We start from the raw sequence: 17,500 nt of genomic DNA on the forward strand, positions 1-17,500 counted from the left end.
GAGCATCTTCACAATAACCATGTGACCATGTGGCCCAGCCATACTGAAAGAGTACTCTAGTGATATTAGTCAGAATAAAACACTTGGAACACTTTGACTTCAGAAATTTGTAAATATTTAAAACAGCCACTGCTGCACACATTCATAAAATCAAGATGAATCACAAACAAGACTCATAAAGCACCACATATTATTCTCATCGAAAGCAAAAACATTTAGATAGATGCATGTAAAGCTCGTGAAAAACACTCCGATGTCTTCTATTACTGGTCTAATCCATACAGGTTCTACAGAAATTATTATTACATTATTATAGAATGTAGGAGCTGTCCACACGTGTTGTGCTGAAAACTCACGTCTGACATCAGTGCATATTGTCTAAGTGTGTGTTAACGGCTCTGGTAAGACGCTATAGCTGTGCAGTGCGGGTGGCGTTTCCTCTGTATAAAGCCGTTAACAAGCCCTTGTATTAAGAGCACTGGGTCCTCCTCTCTCAGCAGAATCAGCCTTATGCACTTTAATACCTCATTTAATGGCCACACGCCACAAAAACCAGTCAGTCATAAAAACCACGGCTGGTTTTTATCTTTTCTCCTGGTAGAATATGGTCTCAACTAACAGCCCAGACATAAAATTCACTTTAGGTGATTAATACAATAAAAAAGAGGTTTTATGAGATGTTAAAATGATGAATAGTCCACATGCTAAATGGGAAACAGATTAGAACAACAGATTAATAGGGAACAACAGTAATTCAACATCATTAAGTCTGGCTAAGGCCTGTCTGGGTTTAGATTTGATAAGGTATGGGCACAGAAGGAAAGGAAGGTAGATCATTTTCTCAAGATCACAGACACTCATACTAGATTATCAGTGCAGACGAACACTCGGACGAAGGATCATGTTAGTTATTTCTTAAGTCAACACTCATATAGTCATCGCAAAAAAAAAACAAAACAAGCCCCTTATTTAGTATGTGCTATTAGTTTTCCATCCGGTGTGGCCCAGAGGAGGGTGGGTGTGACCCATAGGCCCATATCACACACATCACAGTCCAGCTACACACACACCTGAGGAAGGCGTGTGTGTAAATCTCTCTGTGCAGGGACCAGCAGTGTGCACATTCCTGAAAAATGACGCCTATACCCTCTGCTCCTCTACAAACAAACATTAATAAAGAGCTTGTTAATGTTTACTCTAAAAGCCGTGAGATGTGTGGCACACGGCCATGCAGACTCACTCATACACACGCGTTGCACAGCTTGGATGTAACTGGACGTTATCCGGAGGGGCCTGAATACCGCAAGCTCCTTCATTATTAACGTGCCTGGATACTGCACTTGATGTCCTTTCAGTGCGATGAGGTTTCACAGAGCCCTTATACCCACTTCATCAACAACCATTATGTGCAGTCTGGCTCCACTTTCTGCGGCGAGTCCGACCAAATTCTCCGATTTCCCTTCGTTGTCCATTAGATTGTCAGAACGCTTACACAGTCATACGTGGCAGTAACTCAGAGTCCTAATGATCACAGTGGAGCAAGGGACTCACACATGAAACTTTTTAACAGACCGTGTTTAATATTAACTGCTTCTCCAGAGAGGAGAGATAAAGCAAAAGAGATCAGATTGCAGATTGAGAGAGAGAGAGAGAGAGAGAGAGAGAGAGAGAGAGAGAGAGAGAATGGGCATACACGTGTATGTGTGTGTGTGTGTGTGTGTGTGTGTGTTTGTGTGTTTATGTGTGTGTGTATGTAAGGCCAGACACAAATCTGCTATTTCACACTTCTCTCTGTCGATATCTCGAGGGCTCAGATTTAAAATCTCTCCACATGTGGCAGGACTGCTCGTACAACACAAGCTACAACTCATTACACACCCAACATACACACAGACAAGCATCTGAATAATGGCACACACTGACAGGAAGTACAGCTGGGGGTCAGGAAGAGACAGCGCTAAGAGTAAGGCGTTCTCTCAAACACGTTGCACCACAGAATGGGCTCCTACAGATATAGTACCCCATCCCACACAACCAATTCTGTTGAGGTGCTTTTTTTCCATCTAACAGGCACACTGTTTGTTAGATTGAACACAAAACACCTCCAGAGGTCAGACAGAGAGCTTGAAGCTGTTTAGCATGGCAGCAAATGTTTCTAACCTCCAGAATGAAAAGTCTTGTCCTGGTAAAGGTAGTCCCCTGGTGAAAGTGGTCCCCTGGTGAAAGTGGTCCCCTGGTGACCATGGCCCCTTGGTGAAAATGGTCCCCTGGTAAAAATGGCCCCTTGGTAAAAGTGGCCCCTTGGTGAAAGTATGATCCGATGGTGAAAGTGGTCCCCTGGTGAAAGTGGCCCCCTAGTGAAAGTGGTCTCTTGGTTAAAGTGGTCCCTTGGTTAAAATGGTGTCCTGGTTAAAGTGGTGTCCTGGTTAAAGTGGTCCCCAGGTTAAAGTGGTGTCCTGGTTAAAGTGGTCCCCAGGTTAAATTGGTGTCATGGTGAAAGTGGTGTCCTGGTTAAAGTGGTCCCCAGGTTAAATTGGTGTCATGGTTAAAGTGGTCCCCAGGTTACAGTGGTGTCCTGGCTAAAGTGGTCTCTTGGTTAAAGTGGTCCCCTGGTTAAATTGGTGTCCTGGTTAAAGTGGTCCCCTGGTTAAAGTGATCCCTTGGTTAAAATGCTGTCCTGGTTAAAGTGGTCCCCTGGTTAAATTGGTGTCCTGGTTAAAGTGGTCCCCTGGTTAAAGTGGTGTCCTGGTTAAAGTGGTCCCCTGGTTAAAGTGGTCCCTTGTTTAAAATGGTGTCCTGGTTAAAGTGGTCCCTTGGTTAAAATGGTGTCCTGGTTAAAGTGGTGTCCTGGTTAAATTGGTGTCCTGGTTAAAGTGGTGTCCTGGTTAAAGTGGTGTCCTGGCTTTTTCCAGTCTTCTTTTGCTGCTGTTAGCTGCATTTTTCTCTCTTCTCTGTCCAGTGACTGTTCCACTCAGGCTGGGCCTCCGCCCTGCTTATCTATCCTTCTCAATTACGTTTCAGTTTGTTCGAAGCATGCATCATGCTGACACTCGTTTTTTTAATCAAACACTGAAGAGACATTTGGGAGCCAAACCAGGCTTCCCCCTGCCATCTCACAGGATATCAATAACTAGCTGGAAAACACACACACGCGTGCGCACAGAGTCACTTTTTAATGCCTTCATTTTTATGTGCGTTTCTGTTTTCTTCGAGCAGCGATAATCTCGTGAGTTGTAGTGCTCTCACTGCCACCAGAGAGTGAAGTTCCAGTCTCTTCCTCTTCCACCCTCCCCTACGGAGCTCCCCACTCGCCTCACACACGCTGGGCCATCTGCACTGGGGCCTTTGGATACTGGTGAGAATCGCACTTTGGCCTTTGTGTGGTGGAGTGTGTATCACATTCTGGATTTTGTGCAGTGGTGTGTATCACATTTTGGCTTTTATATAGTTGTGTGTATCACATTTTGGCCTTAGTGTGGTGTGTTTTGGCCTTTGTGTGTGCATGTCCATTTCTGATCCTGTTCACATGCGCAAGCGAACACCTACTGTCCAGAGAAATAGCTTAGACTCTCCTGGGTGACCTCAGAGTTTTGCTCAGTACCACACATATATAACTGCTCTAGCACACACTGGCCACTAAATAACCACAATGCTCATATCCTGAGAGCAGGCAACATTAATAACTCTGTAATCACCCTAAGAGATGATTCATTGTCTATTGTTCCTGGCAGTGAAAACTACTTTTAGATTTAGGGTGTATAGGAAGGCTCTGATGATGTATTGAGCAGGAGCCAACAGCAGCCTGAAGATGTATTTAATCCAGACGTTACAGCAGCACAGGACACTGGTTGAGCAGAGGATCAGAACCAGATCCAGCATCTGTCTCCTGAACATTGAGGAGTCAGAACCAGCATCTCTCTGCTGAACACTGAGGAGTCAGAACAAGGACCAGATCCAGCATCTGTCTCCTGAACATTGAGGAGTCAGAACCAGCATCTCTCTGCTGTACACTGAGGAGTCAGAACAAGGACCAGATCCAGCATCTGTCTCCTGAACACTGAGGAGTCAGAACAAGGACCAGATTCAGCATCTGTCTCCTGTACACTGAGGAGTCAGAACCAGCGTCTGTTTCCTGAACCCTGAGGAGTCAGAACAAGGGCCAGATCCAGATAACATTGGTGATGACCTTACAGCTCCACCCGTCCAGGGGTGAAATAACACTGGTGATGAGCTTACAGCTCCACCCGTCCAGGGGTGAGATAACACTGGTGATCACCTTACAGCTCCACCCGTCCAGGGGTGAGATAACACTGGTGATGAGCTTACAGCTCCACCCATCCAGGGGTGAGATAACACTGGTGATGAGCTTACAGCTCCACCCGTCCAGCGGTGAGATAACACTGGTGATGAGCTTACAGCTCCACCCGTCCAGGGGTGAGATAACACTGGTGATGAGCTTACAGCTCCACCCGTCCAGCGGTGAGATAACACTGGTGATGAGCTTACAGCTCCACCCGTCCAGGGGTGAGATAACACTGGTGATGAGCTTACAGCTCCACCCGTCCAGCGGTGAGATACATTAGACAGCAGGTGGAAGCAGGAAAAATGGGCAACTGTGACTTCGACAAGGAACAGATTGTGATGGCTGCACGACAGGTCAGAGTGTCTCCAAAACGCAGTGCTTCATGCCTAGCAAAAGGGTCCAAGGAAGGACAAGCAATGAACCGGCGACAGGCTCACTGACGCGTGTGGGCAGTGAAGGCCAGTCTGTCTGCTCTGACCACAGAAGAGCTACACTGCACACACTGGTGAAAAGGTCCATGCTGGCTATGATAGGGAGCTGTTAGAAGACACAGAGGATGGCAGCTTGCTGTGTTTGGGGCTCACCTGTATCGCTCTGCACACCCCCACCTACACACCCCCACCTACAGACCCCCCTCACCTACACACCCTGACTTACACACCCCCCACCTAAACAGCCCCCTCACCTACACACCCCCACCTACAGACCCCCCTTACCTACACACCCGCTCACCTACACACCCTGACTTACACACCCCCCACCTAAACAGCCCCCTCACCTACACACCCCCACCTACACACCCCCCTTACCTACACACCCGCTCACCTACACACCCTGACTTACACACCCCCCACCTAAACAGCCCCCTCACCTACACACCCCCACCTACACACCCCCCTTACCTACACACCCGCTCACCTACACACCCTGACTTACACACCCCCCACCTAAACAGCCCCCTCACCTACACACACCCCTCACCTACACACCTCCTCACCTACACCCCCCCCCACCTACACACCCCCACCTACAGACCCCCCTTACCTACACACCCGCTCACCTACACACCCTGACTTACACACCCCCCACCTAAACAGCCCCCTCACCTACACACCCCCACCTACAGACCCCCCTTACCTACACACCCGCTCACCTACACACCCTGACTTACACACCCCCCACCTAAACAGCCCCCTCACCTACAAACCCCCCTCACCTACACACCCCACCTACACACCTCCTCACCTACACCCCCCCCCACCTACACACCCCCACCTACAGACCCCCCTTACCTACACACCCGCTCACCTACACACCCTGACTTACACACCCCCCACCTAAACAGCCCCCTCACCTACACACCCCCACCTACAGACCCCCCTTACCTACACACCCGCTCACCTACACACCCTGACTTACACACCCCCCACCTAAACAGCCCCCTCACCTACAAACCCCCCTCACCTACACACCCCACCTACACACCTCCTCACCTACACCCCCCCCCACCTACACACCCCCACCTACAGACCCCCCTTACCTACACACCCGCTCACCTACACACCCTGACTTACACACCCCCCACCTAAACAGCCCCCTCACCTACACACCCCCACCTACAGACCCCCCTTACCTACACACCCGCTCACCTACACACCCTGACTTACACACCCCCCACCTAAACAGCCCCCTCACCTACAAACCCCCCTCACCTACACACCCCACCTACACACCTCCTCACCTACACCCCCCCCCACCTACACACCCCCACCTACAGACCCCCCTTACCTACACACCCGCTCACCTACACACCCTGACTTACACACCCCCCACCTAAACAGCCCCCTCACCTACACACCCCCACCTACAGACCCCCCTTACCTACACACCCGCTCACCTACACACCCTGACTTACACACCCCCCACCTAAACAGCCCCCTCACCTACACACCCCACCTACACACCTCCTCACCTACACCCCCCCCCCACCTACACACCCCCCACCTGTAGCGAGGACGGGAGCGTCACACACACTCTGAGCGAGGACGGGAGCGTTAATGAAAGGATGTGATGAGCTGCAGTTATGAGCACTCCACTACACGCTGCCATTTTACAATATTTATGCCTCATTCACCCGTTATTTAAAAGTGACCTTTAATTTGGCAGCCACTATCCATACACACTAACAACACAAACTGCAGTGGACCAGTGCAATGTAGACAAGGGGGATGTCTGGAGACAGTCATTGCTTAATCTTGAAGTGTATGTGTGCTTTTGTATGTGTGTGTATGTTTATGTACAGCAGTATTGTGCCAGTGTCTGTGTATATGTGTATGCATATGTGTGTGTGTGTGTGTGTGTGTGTGTGTGTGTGTGTGTGTGTGTGTGTATACCATTATCTGCAGCAGTGGCATACCAGTGTTCTCCCCAGCGTGCATGTGTGTATGTGCTTGTGTGTACGTGTGTGTTTGTATTTGTGTGTGCGTGCGTGCATGTGTGTGTTGTTGTGTGCATGCCTGTGTGTGTATATGTGTGTATGCATCTGTATGTACTGCACGAGCAGTTTACAATCAATTGTCTCTTTTCTTCACCCAGAACCAGCTCCTCGAGCCTAATCAGTCTGGCTACAAACTGCACATTCCCCCAAAACAGCCCTCATAGCAGTGACGGAGAAACTTCATGCTGTCTTGATCTTTCTGGACCTTCCACAGCCTTTGACGCAGTACATCACCACATTCTCCTCTCTGTTCTTTCCAGGCTTGCTGTGATTGGCTCTGCTTGGAGATGGTTTCAGTCCTACCTGGATGGACGGTCCTATCAGGTGACATGGAGAGGATCCACATCCAATCCCTGTAGACTCTCCACCGGTGTCCCCCAGGGGTCAGTGTTACGCCCTCTTCTCCTCTCTTTGTATACTCGTTCTCTTGGTGATGTAATATCTTCTCATGACTTCTACCACTGCTGTGCTGACGACATCCAATTATTTCTTTCTTTCCCACCCTCCGAAACGTAGGTTTCCAGACGTATCCCAGCATGCTTGACTGACATTGCGTCAGGGATGACAACCCATCACTTGAAGCTCAAGCCCAGGAAAACCGAGCATGCCAGCAGCTCCCAGTCTAGCCCTTATTGTGGGAGTGTTGTTTATTGCACTGATTACTGTCTGAGATAGAGCTTATGTATTTTGCAATTCTAGGCATCAATCCCTGCATTGATCCCTGTGTTTCTACAGTATTCTAGTTCATCTGTATCTTTGACCTATTGTACTGGCTAGGATGTATTATAGGAGTAAATGACAAAGCACTTTTGTAAGTCACTCTGGATAAGAGTGTCTGCCAAATGCTGTAAATGTAAATGTAAAATTTAAATGTGTGTATATGTGTATGCATCTGTGTGTGTGTGTGTGTGTGTGTGTGTGTGTGTGTGTGTGTGTGTGTGTGTGTGTATGTACGTATCTGTGTGTGTGTGTGTATGTACGTATCTGTGTGTGTGTGTGTGTGTGTGTGTGTATGTACGTATCTGTGTGTGTGTGTGTGTGTGTGTGTGTGTGTGTGTGTGTGTGTGTGCGTGTACCTTTATCTGCAGCAGGGTGGTGCCGGCTGGCGTGCTCTCCAGCAGGCTGATGTTGTAGAGGGTGCTGCTGAACATGGGCCGGTTGTCGTTCTCATTGATGAGGTCAATGAAGACTCGTGCGAAGCCGACATGCTCCGACTGAGACTCGTTGGCGTACAGCTGCGAGCCAGAACAGCGGGGCGGAAAAATCAGTTCAGCACGCAACTAGAGTCTGGCTGGCTACTTACTATCAATAATTCATTTGTCTATAGAGCTGATTTCATTACGATAGTGTGCATGCAATGCTGTGCTGTCATTATAACGAATGATTTCATTTGTTATGTGACCAGTGACTTTAGGGAAAAAAAACGGAGAAGAATATGACTGAACACGTCTGGAAATATTACTTTGAAATTAGTATACACTGAAATGAATTATGTCGCATAAATTCCTTCCAAGCACGTTGGGTAACACTGGTTCCCATTTGTTTTGGTTACATACTGTACATACTGCATTCAGTACGAATAAATAAAGGCGCTCTTTCAAAAGGCTGCAGATTTATGACGCTTAGCTGATGCGTGTTGCATTACGGGCAGCGTTATTAAATCAGCATTTATATTTTCACATGCTTTCAAGACCTATAAATTATTCAAATGTAGTCAGTAAAATTTCATTGCAGTATTTGCTGAATTTCAGTTGCCTGTTTAAATCCAATCAGGTGAGGGGCAGAGAGGCAGTCTGGTACACGGGAGAGTCACCGCAGAGCTGAAGAGATGCTGAAAGCTCCCAGCAGTCAGAGGGTTAGGAACAGACCAATCCCATCGCATAACGGCTTTGGCCCTGGGATGACGCGTTATTCAGATGTGGATGTGGATGTGGATGTGGGGCCCGTGGGTGTGGAGGTGAGCGCTACAGCGCTACAGCGCATCAGGTACAGTCGCTCACACAGGAACACCCGATGTAGCTAGCAGCTGTGCTGCTGCCTAACAGGCTTAATAATCAGCAGGGTGCAGAACACCATGCTGGCACACACAGGGTGTAGAATGGCACATGCTGGCACGTGCAAGGCGTAAAACGCCGCGGCAGCACACGCAGGGCACAGAACGCCACGCTGGCACACACAGGATGTAGAACGCCACGCCGGCATACGCAGAACTGTAGTACCCACAATGCCTACAGTGTCTGTGGTATCTATAATGTTTGTGGTGACTGTAGTGTCTGTAGTATCTCTATTGTCTGTGGTGCCTCTAGTGTCTGCAGTGTCTGTAGTGTCTGTACTGTCTCTACTGTCTGTAGCGTGTAGTGTCTCTTGTGTGTGCAGTGTGTAGTGTCTGCAGTGTCTGTAGTGTCTGCAGTGTCTGTAGTGTCTGTACTGTCTCTACTGTCTGTAGCATGTAGTGTCTCTTGTGTGTGCAGTGTGTAGTGTCTGCAGTGTCTGTAGTGTCTGCAGTGTCTGTACTGTCTCTACTGTCTGTAGCGTGTAGTGTCTCTTGTGTGTGCAGTGTGTAGTGACTGCAGTGTCTGTACTGTCTCTACTGTCTGTAGCGTGTAGTGTCTCTTGTGTGTGCAGTGTGTAGTGACTGCAGTGTCTGTAGTGTCTGTGCTGTCTCTACTGTCTGTAGCGTGTAGTGTCTCTTGTGTGTGCAGTGTGTAGTGTCTGCAGTGTCTGTAGTGTCTGTACTGTCTCTACTGTCTGTAGCGTGTAGTGTCTCTTGTGTGTGCAGTGTGTAGTGTCTGCAGTGTCTGTAATGTCTGCAGTGTCTGTAGTGTCTGTACTGTCTCTACTGTCTGTAGCGTGTAGTGTCTCTTGTGTGTGCAGTGTTTAGTGTCTGCAGTGTCTGTAGTGTCTGCAGTGTCTGTAGTGTCTGTACTGTCTCTACTGTCTGTAGCGTGTAGTGTCTCTTGTGTGTGCAGTGTGTAGTGACTGCAGTGTCTGTACTGTCTCTACTGTCTGTAGCGTGTAGTGTCTCTTGTGTGTGCAGTGTGTAGTGTCTGCAGTGTCTGTAGTGTCTGTACTGTCTCTACTGTCTGTAGCGTGTAGTGTCTCTTGTGTGTGCAGTGTGTAGTGTCTGCAGTGTCTGTAGTGTCTGTACTGTCTCTACTGTCTGTAGCGTGTAGTGTCTCTTGTGTGTGCAGTGTGTAGTGTCTGCAGTGTCTGTAATGTCTGCAGTGTCTGTAGTGTCTGTACTGTCTCTACTGTCTGTAGCGTGTAGTGTCTCTTGTGTGTGCAGTGTTTAGTGTCTGCAGTGTCTGTAGTGTCTGCAGTGTCTGTACTGTCTACTGTCTGTAGCGTGTAGTGTCTCTTGTGTGTGCAGTGTGTAGTGACTGCAGTGTCTGTACTGTCTCTACTGTCTGTAGCGTGTAGTGTCTCGTGTGTGCAGTGTGTAGTGACTGCAGTGTCTGTACTGTCTCTACTGTCTGTAGCGTGTAGTGTCTTGTGTGTGCAGTCTGCAGTGTCTGTAGTGTCTGCAGTGTCTGTAGTGTCTGTACTGTCTCTACTGTCTGTAGCGTGTAGTGTCTCTTGTGTGTGCAGTGTGTAGTGTCTGCAGTGTCTGTAGTGTCTGTGATCTACTCACAGAGAAACTGTAGCTTCTGATGGTCTCAAAGTCCAGGGGCACAGCTACACGCACCCGGATGTCAGCACGACCCTGAACTGACGTGGGAGAGATGGTGAAATGGTCCGAGTTATTTCCCACCAGAACCACCTCAAACATACTGTTCAGTCCCTGCACAGAGAGAGAGAGGAAGAGGATAATGGTTATGTTTTACATGGAGCTGCATTTTGCTGTGATAAAGCCCTGCAGACCAGTGTTCCCAGTAACAGCAGAGCAGGCTTTAGCTGGTCAGCCCTCACCTCTGGCGTTGGGCTATAACAGCAGCGCTACCCGAGCGGCTGTGTGTGTGGTGAAGACAGGCTTGATCTGCAGGGCTGCAGGAAACTGAGCGCCCATCACAAATCCCCCACTTATGGGGGGGTGCCTGATCTAGCCTTCATACGGCGATTCTCCTCACATCACATGACACCGGACTCATTACACACACACACACACACACACACACATACACACACACACAGTGGGTCTTTAAAAAGACTAATCCTTCATATGGCAATTCTCCTTTATATATCACATGACACCAGACTCATCACATGACGCCAGACTCATCACATGACACCAGACTCATCACATGACACCAGACACATCTCACACACACACACACACACACATACACACACACACACACACACAGTGGGTCGTTAAAAAGACTAATCCTTCGTTGGTGTCATTCCTCGTCCCCTCCCTTTAGTTCACCCCGGAATGGAGAGACAGGTGGGGAGGGGCGGAGTCTGTGGGTCTTCCAGAGGGGGCAGGGCACGAGGCAGGAAGAGTCACTAGTGATGAGTCATCTGCAGAGGCACCGCGAGATGAAGCAGGGAATTGTGCTGCAGATACTCAAACCACATTCCCCCCTTGGATGACGCAACGAGGAGATGGGAGGGAGAGAGACAGAACGAGAGAGAGACAGATGAAGAGAAAAGTCAGAGAGAGAAGGAGAGATAGAGAGAGACAGTGAAACCGAAAGAGAAGTAGTGAGGCAGTCCAGTGTGGAGTAAAACTTAAGACACACACACACACAGACACACATAAACACACACACACACACACAGACACACACAGACACACAAACACTCTCTCACACACACAAACACAGACACACACACACACACACACACAGCAGAGCTCTGTTATCTGGTTTGTGGACTTGTGAATGACTATCAAGCATTCTGCCTACTCTCTGTCTCTGTTAACTCCAAACTTATCTCTCCCTAACATCTCTCTCTCTCTCTCTCTCTCTCTCTCTCTCTCTCTCTCTCGCTCTCTCTCTCTCTCTCGCGTGTGTGTGTGTGTGTGTGTATATGGAACCAGGTCAGAAGTTTGCTATCAGAAGTCCCCAGAGACAAACCCACCTCCAAACTCTTCATACCTCTATATGCACACAGACACACGTACACAAACACACATGCACACACATACCTACATCTGCTTCTACTACTGACACACACCTACCAAACATGTGCATGCATCACCACACTCACACACAGACACATGCACACCCACACACATACATACGCATACATCACCACACTCACACGCTGACACACACAAACTGACACACACATATACATGTATACACACACATTCTCATATGCATCACATTCACACACTGACCACACACACACACACACACACACACACACACACTCACACACATACTCACACACACATACACACACACACACATACACTTAATCTCATTTGCAGGCGGAGCTGCTTGTGACCACGGTGCAAGCGATTGATCCGAAGAGAGAAAATTGTTTTGGAGTTCAATAATCATTTAACCTGAGGTGCTCCATTATGGAGCACAACACCAAGAAGATGAAAGGAAAAAAACATCTAAAATATAAAAAACAGGGGCTGGAGAGTAAGCTCCGTCATGACCAGCACTCGAGGATAATCCGCCATATTCATCCTCGTTTTATCTCTCCTTTATGAAAATCACTTCATCACGCATCCCCCAGGGCGTGAGCATAATCGCAGGCATGGGTGTGGAATGAGATGCCCCCCTGTGAGAGGAGTGTGTGTGTGTGTGTGTGTGTGTATGTGGCATGTGGGTGAGGAGTGTGTGTGAGGAGCATGTGTGTGGAGCATGTGTGTGTGCGTGGCAGGTGAGTGAGGAGTGTGTGGAGTATGTGTGAGGAGTGTGTGTGTGGAGTGCGTGGATTGTGATGAGTGCCCTGTCCTAAACACGCCGGACGGCCCTTCTGTCATTTCTGGTGCGCCAGCGATGAGGGCGTTGCCGGGCCTGGTGGGATGGCGGCAATTGCGCCACAGGACTCTCGTCTCGGGCTGGCGCCGTGATCCTGCCACATGTCCTCTCTCTCTCTCTCTCTCTCTCTCTCTCTCTCTCTCTCTCTCTCTCTCTCTCTCTCTCTCTCTCTCTCTCTCTCTCTCTCTCTCTCTCTCTCTCTGCCATGAGTGGCATGACGGGGTCCCTCCAGGACACTTTCCCCGCACTCCAGAAACGTCCACATGCGCATCGGAGCAACGGTGCCGAAACGCACGCTGGCTCTCTTTGACTCAGCGCAGCAGCGCAGAGACACAAATCAGAGCTCTGCCGAAGTGGATGTGGGACGGTGTTCTGGATGGATGGCGGTATTGGGCCACCAGTTAAAAGAGCCTCCTGCGTTTTTCTTGGCATTTTTTTTGGAGCTGATGGGAGGGCGTTTTAAGGGCTGTCCAACACGCAGCACCGTCAGGCCCTCTGGGCAGGAGGGTAATTGCTCGGCCATTTGCCTCCGTCTTGAGATGCAGGATAAAAGCAGCCTGCCAAACAGCCTTCAGCCACCAGGCATGCGGACGAGGCACAGAGAGTTGGGCTCACAAACACGGAACGCTGCGTGCATATGGATGCGTACGTGTGTGTGTGTGTGTGTGTGTGTGTGTGTGTGTGTGTGGGTGTTTGGGTGTGTGTGTGTGTGGGTGTGTGTGGGTGTGGGTGTTTGGGTGTGTGTGTGGGTATGTATGCTCCCATATAAACTTCTGTAAGGATGCAAAGTAAATTGCAAAAAATCCACAGCTGGATACGTATAATTAGACGAAGTGTGTAAGTGTGAGAATGTGTGTGTGACAGAGAGTGCTGTGTGCTTGTGTATGTGTGTGAATGAAAGAGAGTGAGACAGAGAGAGAGAGAGAGAGAGAGAGAGAGAGAGAGAGAATGAAATGTGTGTGTGGAACAGTGTTTTGTGTGTGTGTGTGTGTGTGTGTGACAGTGTTTTATGTGTGTTTTGTGTGTGTGTGGGACAGTGTTTTATGTGTGTTTTGTGTGTGTGTGTGTGACAGTGTTTTATGTCGGCTTCTGGAAACAAAGCCGTATTAAAACCTCTAGAAATGCACCACTCAGTCAGCTGTGAAGAAGGCAAAGCAAGAATAAAGATCTGACCTCTCTCTTTCCCTGACGTTGATTTAGCATCCAAGGAGTTACCGTGCAGATATGAATAATGGTACTTTGATACAATTTAGGTTTTGGTAAAACTTTCAAAACCTTGAGGAGACATGGCAGATACTGCTGTAAGATGGTTCAGTCCACATGTAGGAGAATGAAGACATCAACACCAGCATAGTTCACAGTGAGCTTCAGTCTGGACGGCTGGATAGACGCTGCATCGGTTTGTGGAGAAACAGAAATGGATTCTGCACAATAACATGTTCCAGATGATCAGGTAGAATACACTTTGACTACAACTCATGTTTGATGAAAATATTAAGTATAACTTAAAATGTTTTATGAACATGAATATAAAATATAAAGGACACTGCTAAGGTCTTTGGTTTCCAACAGTGGACAAGAACCCACAGTTACACATCTAGATGCTGCCTACAGGACACACAAGCCTCAAAGCCTGTCAGTCTCAGACAAACGATGTTTACTGTTAGCCCCAGATTCACACAGCGTTTACAATCAGCCTCAGACTCACAAAGTGTTTATTGTCAGCCTCAGACACACAGTGTTTACTGTTAGCCTCAGATTCACACAGTGTTTACAGTCAGCCTCAGACTCACATTGTTTACAGTCAGCCTCAGACTCACACAGTGTTTATTGTCAGCCTCAGACTCACAGTGTTTATTGTCAGCCTCAGACACACAGTGTTTACTGTTAGCCTCAGATTCACACAGTGTTTACAGTCAGCCTCAGACTCACAGTGTTTACAGTCAGCCTCAGACTCACACAGTGTTTATTGTCAGTCTCAGACACACAGTGTTTACAGTCAGCCTCAGACTCACAGTGTTTACAGTCAGCCTCAGACTCACACAGTGTTCAATGTCAGCCTCAGACACACAGTGTTTACCGTCAGCCTCAGACACACACGGAGTTTACTGTCAGTCTCAGACACAGTGTTTACTGTCACTCTTACACACGCAGAGTGTTTACTGTCATCCTCAGACACACAGCATTTACTTTCATCTTCAAATGCACAGAGTGTTTACTTCACTGGGCAGGCAGCAAAAGCCCCAGTCATCCTGAGGCCACATCAGTGGAGATGAAGTCACAGCCCTTAGTTCTACCACCTTCAAATCTCTGGAATCCGGCGTGTCTCATTACACACACACCACTTACCACACTTACTCGCCAATGCCACTGTGGGTGGACACATAACTCTGAATGTAATAACTTCTGGACAGCTCCGTAGCAGTCTCTCTCTCTCTCTCTCTCTCTCTCTCTCTCTCTCTCTCTCTCTCTCTCCCCTTCCTGCTTGCTCTCTTACGCTTTCTCTCTCCCAAATCCATTTTTCTTTCCTGTTCCCTCCGCATCCATCATCTTCTATGTGTTCCCCACTTTCACACTCCTTTACCTCTCTGATTTTCTCCTGGTTTTTCCTCCCGTCAGCTGCTCTCTGTCTCCTCCCTGTCTCTCACTCTCTTTCAGTTGTGCTCTCTCATTCTCTCTCTCCCTGTCTTACTCTGTTTATCTGTCAGCTCCTGTCCGGGCTGGGTGAAGCAGGCATCACTCAGAGCTGACTAGCTCCGGCTAGCCGCGGCCTTATCTCGGCCCCTCCTGATTGATTTGGCTCGTTAGCTATAATTTGTCGCTCTGTCCCATCCGCTCCAAAGCAACTGAAATTGTATCGGAGTCCAATGTGTCCCAGGGTTACTCAGCTGAAGCGGGTGCACACACAGGTGGCACGTACATGTGAAAGTGCATGTGTGTGTGTGTGTGTGTGTGTGTGTGTGTGAGTTGGTGTGTGCGTGTGTGTGTGGGTTGGTGTGTGTATATGTGAGTGTGTGCATGTGTGTATATGTGAGTATATATGTGTGCGTGTGTGTGTGTGTGTGTGGGTTGGTGTGTATATGTGAGTTTATGTGTGTGTGTGTGTGTGTGGGTTGGTGTGTATATGTGAGTTTATGTGTGTGTGTGTGTGTGTGTGTGTGTGTGTGTGTGTGTCTGTGTGTGTCTGTGTGTGCGTGTATTTGTGTGGGTTGGTGTGTGCATGTCTGTGTGTGGGTTGGTGTGTATATGTGAATTTTTATGTGTGTGTGTGTGTGTGTGTATTTGTGTGGGTTTGTGTGTGTGTGTGTGTGTGTGTGTGTGTATTTGTGTGAGTTGGTGTGTGCGTGTGTGTGTGTGGTTTGGTGTGTGTATATGTGAGTGTGTGCATGTGTGTATATGTGAGTATATATGTGTGTGTGCGTGTGTGTGTATGTGTGTGTGTGTGTGTGTGTGTGTGTGTGTATGTGTGTGTGTGTGTGTGTGTGTGTGTGTGTGTGTGTGTGTGTGTGTGTGTGTGTGTGTGTGTGAGTGAAAGCGGGGGCTGGATACAGCTAATGAGTAGTGACAGACACACAGTGTAGGACTAAGGAAGTAGTTGGTAAACAGTACCCTGTGTGTACGTGCTTGTGTGTGTGTGTGTGTGTCTGTGTGTGAGCGTGTGTGCTGACAGACAGCTCACACTGAGAGTAACACACTTCCACACTTCATCAGCAGACAGCTACAGCTGTACCCAGACGTTGCTGCAGCACACACACTTCCACACACACTTCCACAAACACAGTTCAATGACAGGACCAGTGGTGAGAGAAGGTCTAATACCTAAACAAATCAAAGCAAAGCAATCAAACCCATCAAACCAAGCTCTCTTTTTTGACCAACAATGTAATGGTTCACATTTTTATATGTATATAAATCATATAATGTAAGGAATTCTTATTAATAGGTAATTATTATGAACTATTAGTTAACTAATATTAACTAATACCAGTTCAGAAAAGGCAAACGATTGATTGAAATGTTAAGCTGTAAACAAACAGCAGGGTAAAGCGTGTGACATCACCGCTGCTGCCTACATCTGGTGGTGGCCTTTTGTTTATGCGGTCTGTGTTGTGTTTTTGGTTTTGTATCATGCCGCGCACAGGTGGCGTGCGTTGTCTCATTTGTCGTGTCACCTGCGTGTCGTTATGACTGTCGATCTCTGAGGTGGTGTCAGATCTCTCTTTACTTGCGGCAAGTGCACCTTTCGTTAAAACTCACGTCTACATCCTTTTCCCGTGACCCCTCCCCCACGTCCCTCTTTCCCTGTATTTATGATTCCGAATGAAATTACTTGTCACTTGTGCTTAAACTCTTTGTAAAATAAATGAATTAATTGGAAGCACAGCTCTTCCTAGTGTAGCGCGTGCTACGCAACAAAAGGCTGGGTAATTGGAAAGGAGGTTCCTGCATGATCAATAGCTCATTAACATCACCGGAAAGTCTTCAGGAGGTTGTCCTCACGGCACCGATAATGTGAGCGGCACGTCACACTGGTCCTCACAGCACGAATGCCGTGAACACTGATCCTCAGCACTTCACACTGGCGCCCAGTGTAGTGACGCCAGCGTGGATGTCATTGACAGCTGCAGGGTGGATAAACGCCACTGCTTGTCCAGAAACAATATTAGTGTGTGGGAGGGAGAGGGAAGGTCAGTGTGTGTGTGTGTGTGTGTGTGTGTGTGTGTGTGTGTGTGTGTGTGTGTGTGTGAGAGTCTCACCTCGTCTTTATCCTCCACCTGTATAGAGAGCGGCAGGGCAAAGCCCACCTGGGCCAGCTCG

At 48.3% G+C, this 17,500-nt stretch overlaps 1 protein-coding gene across 1 annotated transcript in view; it reads right to left on the bottom strand.

Annotated features, from left to right (window-relative positions):
• The window catches only part of LOC145660315 (cadherin-23-like), a 127,210-nt gene that overhangs the window by 1,582 nt on the left and 108,128 nt on the right, over positions 1 to 17,500 (bottom strand). Inside the window, exons 10-13 of the mRNA XM_081724801.1 lie at positions 17,440 to 17,500; positions 16,540 to 16,545; positions 10,432 to 10,581; positions 7,877 to 8,035 (exon numbers count right to left, since the gene is read on the bottom strand). The exon at positions 17,440 to 17,500 is cut by the window's right edge and continues 128 nt beyond it. Of these exons, the coding sequence (XP_081580927.1) occupies positions 7,877 to 8,035; positions 10,432 to 10,581; positions 16,540 to 16,545; positions 17,440 to 17,500 (376 nt within the window). The remainder of the gene's footprint in view (positions 1 to 7,876; positions 8,036 to 10,431; positions 10,582 to 16,539; positions 16,546 to 17,439) is intronic.

The sequence above is a fragment of the Electrophorus electricus genome, chromosome 12 (assembly GCF_041902795.1).
Source record: "Electrophorus electricus isolate QZ-2024a chromosome 12, ASM4190279v1, whole genome shotgun sequence".
NCBI classification, from domain to species: domain Eukaryota; kingdom Metazoa; phylum Chordata; class Actinopteri; order Gymnotiformes; family Gymnotidae; genus Electrophorus; species Electrophorus electricus.